At 43.2% G+C, this 12,133-nt stretch overlaps 1 protein-coding gene across 2 annotated transcripts in view; it reads right to left on the reverse strand.

Annotated features, from left to right (window-relative positions):
• Positions 1-12,133, reverse strand: part of RANBP9 (RAN binding protein 9) — a 73,212-nt gene that overhangs the window by 24,071 nt on the left and 37,008 nt on the right. For both annotated transcript variants that reach the window (XM_074987615.1, XM_074987614.1), the window contains exons 4-7: positions 8,978-9,145; positions 5,983-6,005; positions 4,267-4,451; positions 3,853-3,965 (exon numbers count right to left, since the gene is read on the reverse strand). In XM_074987615.1, coding sequence (XP_074843716.1) covers positions 3,853-3,965; positions 4,267-4,451; positions 5,983-6,005; positions 8,978-9,145 — 489 coding nt within the window. The remainder of the gene's footprint in view (positions 1-3,852; positions 3,966-4,266; positions 4,452-5,982; positions 6,006-8,977; positions 9,146-12,133) is intronic.

Below are 12,133 nucleotides of genomic sequence, written 5' to 3' on the forward strand. Positions count from 1 at the left end.
GGAGTAGAACCCTTTCCCTTGCAGTTGCTCCGGCACTCTTTCCACTGCCCCTATGAGCATGAGATGGTCCACCTCCTGCCTGAGCCTCGCTACATGGGAGGCCTCCTGGAGGTGGGGCTTGGGTGGAGGTCGTGACGGTGGGAGCGACTGGAAGGGGATGGCGTACCCCGTGGCTATGATCTCCAGCACCCATTTGTCTGCGGTGATCCTTTGCCACTGGTCGTAGAATGGTCGGAGGCGATGGTGGAATAGTCGTTTCGGATGACCTTGTGCGATGGTAGTGATGGCGCAGCCCTGGATCTGTATGTCAAACTTGTGGCCTTTGGCCCCGCCCCGAGGACGCACGGCTCTGTTGTGAACGTCGCCTGGGAGTTCTGTACTGCTGGTGCTGTTGATGTCGCCCTTGCTCGTAACCCCTGTGGTACTGGGGGCGCTGTTGCTGGTACTGGTACCGTCTTTGTTGAGGGTAGTACCTTTTCTTTGTGTATGGAGGGGTGTAAATCCCCAGGGTCCTGAGTGTGGCTCTTGAATCTTTATTGGAATGAAGGACCGAGTCAGTTGATTCAGCAAACAGCTTCTGCGAGTCGAAGGGAAGGTCAACTATCTTCGCCTGCAGATCCCTCGGTATACCCGAAGTCTGGAGCCAGGACTCCCTTCGCATCACCACTGCCGTTGCTGTGGAACGTGCTGCTGTGTCCGCAACGTCCAGGGCGATCTGAACTCCCGTCCTCGAGGCCGCGTAGCCTTCTTGCACTATGGCCTTGAGCACCGGCTTTTTGTCCTCTGGAAGTGAGTCCATGAGGGAGGTTAACCTGGAATAGTTGTCGAAATTATGGTTCGCTAAGTGCGCTGGGTAATTTGCCATTCGCAACGTTAAAGTGGAGGAGGAGTAGACCTTTCTGCCGAACAGCTCTAGCTTCTTGGCATCTTTGTCTGTTCCCCCTGTCCTGAATTGAGATGTCTTTGATCTTTGTTGCGACGACTCCACCACCACGGAATTTGGCTGTGGGTGGCTGAACAGGAACTCCATGCCCTTCGCCGGCACGAAGTATTTCTTATCCGCTCTCTTTTGGACAGGCGGAATAGTCGCAGGGGTGTGCCATATCGTAGTGGCGGACTCTAAGATCGCTTCATCAAGCGGTATTGCTACTCTGGAGGAGGCCGGAGGTCTCAAATTTTTGAGGAGCTTATGGTGTTTCTCTTGCACCTCTGCTGTCTGGATGCCTTGCGTGAAGGCCACCCTCTTAAACAGCTCTTGAAACTGTTTGAGATCGTCCGGAGGATGGACGTCCCCCGAGGCCGTAGCCCCGTCCGGGGAGGAGAGCGAGGAACCGCTGGGGTACGTCTCTCTGGACCCTTCCGGTTCCTGCTGGTGATGGTACACCCTCTCGCTAGAGGTTTGCGAGGGAAAATCTCGGGGTTCCATAGCCAGTCCCCCCTGAGATGCTTGAGTCTCTGTCCCCGGTCGCAATTGCCCTCGGGGGTACGAGATCGTCTGTGGGGATCTTTCCCTAGTAGATTGCCGATGGTGTCTATGCCCCGCGTGGTAAGGGCGACCATGGCAGTATAGGCACTGTTCTTGGAAAGGTGACCTAGACCACTCCCTTGGTGCATACCCTCTGCGTCTGGGGGAGGGAGATCGTCGAGACACTGGAGAGAGCGATTTTGCATAATAGTCCAGCGGTTCAAACCCCAGGAAGGGTGAAGGTGGTCCCAGCCAGGGTGAGGCTGGTTGCAAAAATGGAGAAGGGGGCTCCAGGTAGGCTAGGGGGGACCCCTGCCTTCTGGTTGGAGTCTGCAACATAAGCGGAGGGCTGTGAGAAAGCAACTCCACAGCCCTGTGCGGAGAGGGGCTGCAATGCCTCCTCTTGTGTGCAGCCTTCCCCCTCCCTGGAGGAGGTAACTCCGCCCCCTGACGCACAGGGGATCCCGGCCCTGTCCGCACCGTGCTAGGCACGCCGAAGGCGGTGCCGCACGTGCGGTGTCCTTCGGTGCCTGCAGGCTGCGTGCCTGCGCACTCTGCACCGCCGGTTCGCCGGGGGTCGGTGCCGCTGCCTGCGGTGCCGCCCGTACCGGCGCTTGTTTAGCCGCCGCCCTGCCTGCGGTGCGGGGCGGCTGGCTGATTATCGGAGGCTGAGCCGCCTCCACGTGGCTCTCCGTGCAGCCGCCGATCAGCTGTTGCTGCGGCTGGGGGCTGTGCGCTCCTCCCGTCCCGCTCGCTGCTGCTGCCGGCAGGGATCGGGCTGGGGAGGCTTTCCTCCGTTTTTGCGCTGATGGGGTGAGGGAGGCAGCTTTCCTTTTATGGGCCCCAGAGGGTCCCTCCTGCTGCGGCCACTCCGGCACGTCTGGCTGGAGGGCCTTATCAAAAAGCAGCATTTTAAGCTGCATCTCCCTGTCTCTCCTTGCTCTGGCTGTTAATTTAGCACAGAAGGAGCATTTCTGTGCAACATGGGACTCCCCAAGGCACCTTATGCATAGACTGTGCCCATCAGACGCTGGCATCGCCTCTCGGCAGGACTCACATTTTTTAAATCCTGAAGAGGACATTGTTGGTGAGTCTTTCAGTTGTTAAACGGGTACTTAGCACCTTCTCTGTGCTGTTTTCCCCTTCCGATGGCCTGCCGCAGCAGGAGGGCTGATGGCCCTATGCTCCTGGCCTCCGGCGCTTGTTACTGGGACTGGATTGAAGCTGTCCCGCTCGTAGTTTGTTTGTTGCTTTTGTTTTTTTTTTTTGCAAAAATAACAACCGGCTAACTTGCAGTAGCCTAAGTACTTGAAAAACTTTAAAGAAAAACAGTTAAAGTCATTGAATATGCTACTTGGCCTTAGCCTAGTTCGGATTCCATCTGCAGCCGACGGCGGTTAAGAGGAACTGGCGGGGACCGGATCACACACATGGCCAGGAGCGCGCAGGGGAGCGGCGCGCGCCGGCGCATGCGCGGTCCGGCAGAAACTGCTTGGAAGATCCGATCTGCGGCGCCGGGCAAGCCCGACACCTATTGTGGAGCACCCACGGGGACACTCGAAGAAGAAAGTCAAGTTTAGATTTTGTATGTCTGATCTGCTACCTAAACACAACATAAATATGACCTCTTACCTACTGAAAATCAGTGTAACATTTAATTTTTACCTTGTTACGGTGTAGCCTAAGCCTCTGACTAGACTACAGTTCATCCTGCTAATAATGAGTTACAAGCATTGATCTTTCCCAAATGTAAGCTTGAAGAACAATCTGAACCTACAGAGCACGAGGCGGCCTGCCCATGGGAGGACTGGGGGAAAGGTAGAGGTAACTGCCCTGGGGCCGTGAGGGTTGGAGGCAGGATATGGTGTGGCATGATCTGGGCAGTGCTGAGAGCTGATTGCCCTCAGCCCCAGCCCTTCCACCAGCATGGAGCATCCCCACCGCCCAGGGGCCCAGTGACCCTGTCAGCCCCACTGCATGTTCTAGCTAAGCCTCTACCACACTTCATACTTAAGGCAATGTCTAGGTCTGTGGTCCCATTCAAGTTAACTGACTGACAATCAACTCTGATTTACTAACACTAATGGGATTTTCAACACTAGACATATCAGTAACATTTATTCCAGGATACCCTCAAAAACAAGTTTGTCCTCTCCCTTTCCAACAGCAGTGTCATGCTAGGTAATTCAAATTCCTTTTAATTAAAAATTAGCAGCTCCAGAATTCATGATTGTGTATTAATATGCAGAATTATAGTGGTATAGAATTATTAAATGGACATTCTATGACAAAGAGTGTCACAGATTAAATTGCAGAGGTTTTTTAAATGTAAGACAATTTAAATTAATCTGATTTAAAAAGCCATGTAGTGTACTTTCCAGCCTTACTTTGTCTGTTTTTAATGGAGGCTAATTCTTCTAGTACAGTCTGGTCTGTAGATCTGGCAAAGGCCTCTGCTGTTGCACAGTACCCATGATGAACTAAATAAGATGAAACCATTCTGGAAGGAGAATGTAAACAGTTAAAACAAGCAATATCACTTACGTCATTCTGTAGGTAAGAAAACTTAAGGCCATTTTCAAATTTCAAGTAATCTCAGCAAACTATCACTTGCTTCAGGGGTGACCAACTAGTTAGGGACAAAGAACAGACAGAGCACAAAGAGCCAAAAGAGCCATAGATCTACACTTTACCAAGCCAAACAAATTAAATATAGGGATCACTTCACTTGCTACTGAAAGAGGGACAATTTTAAGAAAAATTTTTAAGTATACAGTCTTTAAAATCCCTCTAATTCTTACTTTTGTATCATTGTCTGCCATTCTCCTTCCCGATCTCCTATAGGAAATCTGTCAATCTGAGCCTGAATTTTAGTTCTCCATTCTCGCATATAGTCTTCAATATCAAACACGAATGGATGTTGCCCAAAGTTAGCATCTACAACTTCTCCTGGTGTTTGAAGCCCTACTGTAGGGTACAGGTTTGGCTGCAAGAAATTAAAAAAACAATGCTTTTTCCTTATTTAAAATCCCTTTCCCCCCTTTTTTTTTCAACTCAGTTTCAACATCTCCACCAACACCTGTTACTGGCATGAAATAGCACTCACTCTCATAGCACTCCCAGTGGTTAGACAAATTTAAGTTACCGAGACCAACTCAGCACTATAAGAAATGTTTAAAACAACTCTATCACAGGAAATAAAACATTGCCCATTATGTTGACATTCAAACCTCAACACTAGTGATTCTTGTCAATCTAAAAAATGCAGTTTTTCGAACATGGTAAACGTCAGACTTTTGGGCTTCAATTTTATCTTGAAAACACATCTCTCCAAGTTAAACCTAAACCTGGTCTTTTAAAAAATATTTTTTTAAAAGAAAAATAATACACATTTACGAAGTGTAGTAACAGAGAGGGAGATACGCTAGTCTATATACTATCAAAACAAAAAGCAGTCAAGTAGCACTCTCAAGACTAAAGTGCTACTTGACTGCTTTTTGATTTGCGAAGTGGGTCACCTCTTTGTCAGGTGAGCCACCACTAAAAAAATCAAATATATTAGTAATGTTTTAAAGAAAGAATTCACAGGATAAGAGACAACTTCTCAGCGTCTAAGTACAAGTTTAATGTCTGTAAAGAACTGTATCAGCTTATTAAAGCCCTTGGGATTTCTTTGATTAGTATCTAAAATTACCTCAACACATTTGTCTTCTACATTTTCTTTTCTTTTCAAAAATTGGTCTTCACAGTTAACTTTTAAATATGGTCCCAATACCCAATGGGATAAAAATCTGTTTGGTTGGCATTTCAGGGATCAGATTGAATTTTTGGGTGCCAATTTTCAGCTTTTTTTTCATTAGGACATTGAGCCACAATAATGCCCTCCACCAAGACTGTCTCTCTAAATCACAATTCTCTAAAATCTCAACACCAAAGTCCAGATCAAAAATTAAAATAAGAGGCAAAAAAGGCATCATGGTGTGTCAAGACCCTTTTATACAAAATGTCACACCATTAAGTTACTTTTAATTAATTTTAAAGTAGTTGACATACTTTGGACTATGAAGTAAATAAGACTGTGATAAAAAGATCATACTGACAATCTCAAAAATAGCTTTCTTGAAGGAAATGTCTAAATTTGTGATTTTTATGCACACACAAAAGTTGAGGGTTTTAAGGAACCTTCACATAGAATACAGACACCACTTGTGTTTGAACACTGGGTATTTTGTGCTTTCAACTCGGGTCTACTCAAGAGTGAACACACAGACACATACTGAATTATTTGAACATAATACTATTACACTTACAAACCAAGTCAGTCATTACTGTTGACCAAATATCTTAAAACCAATTGACAAGCACCCAGGTTATATGAATAAAATATTTGAAAGTCACTTATTGAATTCTCATCCTGATTTTCTGTTCAAAATCCTCAAGAAAATGCTGATACTAAAATCTGGAGAGAGAAAAATTTGTAACTATTTGTTTTCCATCTAAAAATCCAGTTGTCTTACCGGTAGATCCGTGAAAGCAATACCTGCAACAAACAGAGATGCATTAAAATAATCTTTTATACATTTGTACTCAAGAAGGCAGTGGCAAACAAGTAACTTCCTAGATGGTTTTTTTGGTTTGGTTTGTTGGTTGGTTTTAGTCCATTCAAGTAGTTAGATTTTGTCAGATCTTTTTGTTGAAGCTGGTCTAATAGGAAGTAAGGGAATACAGAGAGACTAAATATTTAGTTTTCCTAAACATTATCTGTTATAGGTCTGCAAATACTTCCCAGAGCTGCTTCAAAATGTAAACATGATTGATTGGCATGCTGACATATATACTGCTTCTGCACAGTCAGAGTAGTAACAGGTGCCAAAAGGTCAATATTTGGCAAACAGAAAAATATTTTCAAAAGATGATACACATTTAACAAAACAGAAAAGACCGAAAGATGCAGACCAACATTTTGAAACCTTTTAAAGTTGTGTTTTTTCACCTGTGTTACACAGAAGCCTAAGTATAGATTTGACAGCATATCTTTAAGCAATCAAGTGTGAAAATGTTGACCACAGTCAATTTAGTGTTAAACGTGAGGACAAAAACTAGCAATAGCACTTAGTAAGAAATTGTGGCAATGTAAGTTTTCTGTCATGTGCAACCATAACAGTAAGCTGAAAGTTTACTGTAATCACCTAATAAATTATTTTGTTGGTCTTTAAAGTGCTACATGACTGCTTTGTTGTTTTGATAGAATACAGACTAACATGGCTCTCTGTCACGAAGAAGAAAAACAAAGTCTCTCCTACTGGCAATGCACAGTACTTTTCAAGTTTACAAAACAAAGCAGAAGTAGCACATTTGCCAGTCTTTCTTGAAAATTAATTAGTTCTAAACCAAACTAATATTCTATTGGAGTTTAATAAAGCTAAACAAGCTATTTTAGTATCTAGTCATTAAATACTAGAAGTAGATGAATGATACAAACAGAAGAGTAGTTTTGTAATTTGCTCATATTAGAAAAAAAAATCTAACCTTTGCATGTTCCCATAGCTTTAGGTAAGTTTTAGAAAAATATTTATTTAAAATAGATTCTTTTGAAGAAGTGAAATTCTGCACCTGATATCCACAGGGTATATCATAATTTTATTCTCCTAATTTTACAAGAATTTTTTTTAACCTTGTTACTAGTTGTCCATCTATGATGATGATTACAATCTACTTCTGTTTTATTTCTCCAGCTGAAATACCACTGCCATGTTCAAATGTAGTTTGGTAAAAAAAGAAAGCTTCTAATCTTTTCTTCTAAATCCCATACCACTTTCCATGACCATTAAAATTTCCATCCTGCATCACTGAGGCCCTCAATCTAGAGATCATTTTTGACTCCTTAGTGTCACCTTTCTCCCACACAAAATGTGGCCAAATCCCACTGCTTCTTCCATCTCATCCAAAATTTGGTATTTCCACACGGCTTACTTGTTGTCAATGTATTTAAGTTTCTCTTGTCTTAACTACTGAAACCTCTTCCTCTTTGGACTTCCTGATGGTCACATTCCTCTTCTGAGTTCTTCAAAATTATCTTAAGTGTTTCCCAGATATTATCGCACTCACTCCTGCAGCCACCCAGCAGCTTTCCATTATTCTAAACAAGCTTCTCGTCCTTCCCTTCAAAGCCCAATACTGTAAACTCTTTCATATCCAGCAGCCCCAGGATGGGGAGGTTGCTGGATATTCAAATATTCTGGATAACAGGTATACCTAGCAATGCATAACACTAAACAAATACAAGATTAGATGTGAAGAAACAAGCAACAATTTATGCAGAGTACTTTGCTTACCAACAACAGTAGTATTGTGCACTGCAAACTTACACTATTTATTTATATTTAGTTTCACTAGACTGTACTTAAGGAAAATGTAACTAAAATTTACTTATAGTTAAAATGCCGGTTATTTGAGAGTTCCAGATACTAGAATGCCAGATATGAAAGTTTACTGTATTAAGCTCCTGCCTAAATCTACAGGCAGTCTTTTATTCCCAGTCCCACTCCTACCAACCACAGAAGACTTGACTCTTTTCCACTGTCATTTTCTCACAATGTTTAAGCTTTATTCCATACTAGTCCCCACTAGAACACTCTTCCAAAAACTTATTCACCAAGCCATAACCCTCTACTTAACCCGCTGTTAAAACATACACACAAGATATTAGGAAAAAAATATATTTGGTCATGGAAGTGTGTGCAAACTACATGAATTGCCAGACAGGTAACTTACATAAGGTTAACACTGCCCATCCCTGCTGTGCTCAGCTTCAAAAGTCTCTGTATGATGTGCTATGAGATATGGCACTAAAACATATTTTGAAGGGCTAACTGGCATAAATTTGGAATGGCCTATGTAACTAACTTGTTCCCTTGCCCCAGCTCTAAATGCTTGGGAACTGGTAACTTGAACAACAGTCTTGTCTTCTGGTGGAGAAAAATCAATAAAGCCTCTTTGATTTAAGCATTATGAGGTACTGGCAGGCAGTGCGCTGCCCACAAAAGGACTCTCTTATTGTAATTAATTCTCCTATGCTCTGGGACAAAGGGGGCAATGAGATTTGTTAACAGACTTCATCTAATAGCAGCACACAGTACATAACTATAAATTCCAAAATGTAAGCTTGATTTTAACTGCAACACTTCCTGAAAAGTCATATGCCGGATTACAGTCCCCAACCCTCCCCCCACAGGAGTTGACATACGCAGATCTAGAAAAGATGGTGGAGGCAAACCCTTTCAAATTCATGTATAAGATTTTAATATGGATTAATGCTTTTTTCTATTTTTCTTATCTTCACATTTTAAGCCCCGGAGTATAAATTCCATCAAAAATTGGTCTATACTTGATGCATGACATCTTGACTTTTATACCAGGGCAGTATCAAACCATTTTAAGATTTTAAATGTACCAAAAACTGCACTAATTTTGATGACGTCAGCTATCATTAGCAGGGATTGTTTTACATACCCAAACTATGTCCATTCTTTGTGTAGAAGCAGGTATTGTTGATAAGGTTTACACAACAACCAATGACATCACCAGTTGTAAATGTTGGGCCATAGGGTTGGCCAGTTCCAGAAGAACAAAACGAATGTCCATCATCTCCATGGTAACCATATGAATGTTTATCCCAACCTTTAACAAAGCATTTAAAGTTTTAGTCACTTGTTTCCACTACAAATTTATTGAAATAAATAAATGTATATAGCAAAAGTCAATTTATTGCACTCTCAAAAAGTATTTAATACTCACTACTACACTGTTATTCCTGTCAAACAGTAAAATGGTTACCAACACACAACTCAAAGTGCTGATATTAAAATGCTCAGGTTCACTTAAATATCAACTTCTTACAAAAATGTTTGAACATCTAATTCTCTTTATAGGTGCTGAATAGAACTAAGCAAGAAAAAAAAAAGTTCTCTTTAGACCTTCAATTCCCTATCCCTTTAAAAAAGATTTGATATTCCAAATTGTCAACATTTGAAAACAACTGACCAGCTGTCTGTCTGTCTGTTAAAGCTATCTACTTATTTGGCAAATCACATAAAATAATGAGGTTTCCTCTTAATTATGTACATTTTAGTGCATCTAGACCATGCAAGTCACTGCTACATTCAGAATGTCTGAAGACTAACATGCGTGTCCAGAGAAAATCACTCTTGAACATCATTAATTGTTTGTAAGTAGCAAGTAATGCTACACCTCCATGAAACAGCCCAGGCCACGAACTATAGTACAGGATGAACCTCTCTAGGCTGACACCCTCTCGTCCAGTAACATCCATAATCTGGCATGATTTTACTAAACCGGACGCCACTTATAGGCATGGCCAAGTTTCCTGTCGTCCCATTAAGTTTGTTTCCAGCCACCAGTGTTGCCTCTCAGTGTTCAGTACTGTTATTTAGCTGTAATTTATCCTGAAATGTCTTCTAAGAGCCCAGTAAATAGCAGAAGTGCTGGCAATGCTGCCAGACAATACTGTCAGACTGGGGGAGGTCAAATTCTCTCATTTGGCACCAGTCAGGTCCCGAGTGTGATGGACTAGAAAGGTTCAACCTCTACTACTAGACTTGCTGCCCTAGAAAACTTCAAATCCAGAAATTAACCCAGGTGAAAAGTCACAAACACCGGATAATCAAGGAGGGCCTAACTCTGCATGTAGAGAAGCTGGCAATAAAGAGAAAGTAACGTAATTCAGTCTAGGTAGCAACCTTAAAAATCTCTAACAGGTATTCTTCAGACATGCTGCAGAAGCTACATGGAACATAGTGAAATATTTAGTAAAGGCTTCTGCTACTGTACAGTCCTCACACAGCTGCATACAAAGCATGATCCATAAATGAATCTGAGCAAAATACATCCTCTCTCAATTTATCTCGAGATGCCACAGTGCTGAGAGACTTGCACATAAACCTAATCCTAGTTCAATAAAGGGATCTTTCTAACACTGACTGTGCAACCAGGTTTCTCCCGTCACATCATGAGGCCCACGAAAAGACAAAGGGAGGCCAATGAATAGATTTAAAGACATTTTAAGACCATCTTCAATACTTAAGAATGCAGGATCATCTCATCCTTGGAAACACCACATCATGAGGTTTAGTCACCAGGGTTCAGATCTCTTAAAATCCCCCAGCTAATAGCCACTTAAAATGCAATGTGTATGGCCCGTATGGCTACACTGTTTTAAGGGCGGGGGGCGGGGGGGAGGAGCTCTCCCCCAACACAAGGGTCTGCAGCCTGTAGCTCCTGAGCCACATGTGGCTCTTTAAGAACTTCTTTGTGGCTTCTGAGGCTATAACTGCAAAGTGAGGAGGGGAGGGAACAGGAGAGCCCAACAACGAACAATTCATATCTAAATAGCAAATGATATGTGATCTAAATAGCAAATGATCTAAATGATATGTGATCTCAAAATGTTGGGTAACTCCCCTTTTAATGTGTGCAGTGCATTGTGGGATATGATACTGTATCTGTGTTTTGATCATGTTGCTAATAAACTCGATTTTGAAAAGGAAAGGAAGCTCGCATCATTCCTGCTGTGAACGGCAACACATGTTAAGAGAGAGAACAAATTAAACGTGAAGTAAAACTGGCATCAAGTGGGATTGGAATGACTTCAAAAAAAATATCAAAAATGAAAATAGCATTTCAAACTGAATTGACTCAATCTTTTGCATTTATGTTGAGTTCTGTTGGGCTCCCTTTGGGTGCGTCTGCACTAGCCGGCTACTTCGAAGTAGCCGGCACAACGTCGAAATAGCACGCGTCAAGTCTACATGCACCGTGTGCTATTTCGACGTTGAAATCGACGTAGGTGGCAAGACATCGAAATCGCTATTCCCATCCGAAGATGGGAATAGCACCCTACTTCGACGTTCAACGTCAAAGTAGGGCATGTGTAGACGATCCACATCCTGCTACTTCGAAATAGCAGGGTCCTCCATGGCAGCCATCAGCTGAGGGGTTGAGACACGCTCTGTCCAGCCCCTGTGGGGCTCTATGGTCACCGCGTGCAGCAGCCCTTTGCCCAGGGTTTCTGGCTGCTGCTGCTTCTGCTGCAGCTGGGGGTCCACGCTGCGTGCACAGGGTCTGCAATTAGTTGTTGACTCTGTGGATCTCGTGCTGCGCAGGCTGAGTGTGTCTGGGAGGGGCCCTTTAAGGGAGCGGCTTGGGGCTTTGCTGGCCCCTTATTTTGACAGGGAGCACTTGTGCGTGTGGACGCTTCGCATTTCCTTCTGGGGCGCCTCCTTTTGACGTTCTCTGTTGCTACTTCAACATTGAATGTCAACGACACCAGCCCTGCAGGACATGTAGACGATACACATCGAAGTAGCCTATTTTGATGTCCTTACGTTGAAACAGGCTACTTCGACGTAGTGTGCTAGTGCAGACGTAGCCTTTATGTCTCACTTGCCATGAGAAATTCGCCAACAACATAAAACGCAACCTGGAGAGGCATCTTCTAAAAAGAGAAACGCTACTTTTGCCATACTTTTGCATCTGGAGATGCCAGAAAAAAAGCCATGGAGGAGCTGCTATGAAAATCAGAGAAAAGTACGAACACATAAAAGAGTGCTTTATCAAAGTATCAGATCGGCTGTACAGTGATTTCAAAAA

Source organism: Carettochelys insculpta, chromosome 2 (assembly GCF_033958435.1).
Source record: "Carettochelys insculpta isolate YL-2023 chromosome 2, ASM3395843v1, whole genome shotgun sequence".
NCBI lineage: Eukaryota > Metazoa > Chordata > Testudines > Carettochelyidae > Carettochelys > Carettochelys insculpta.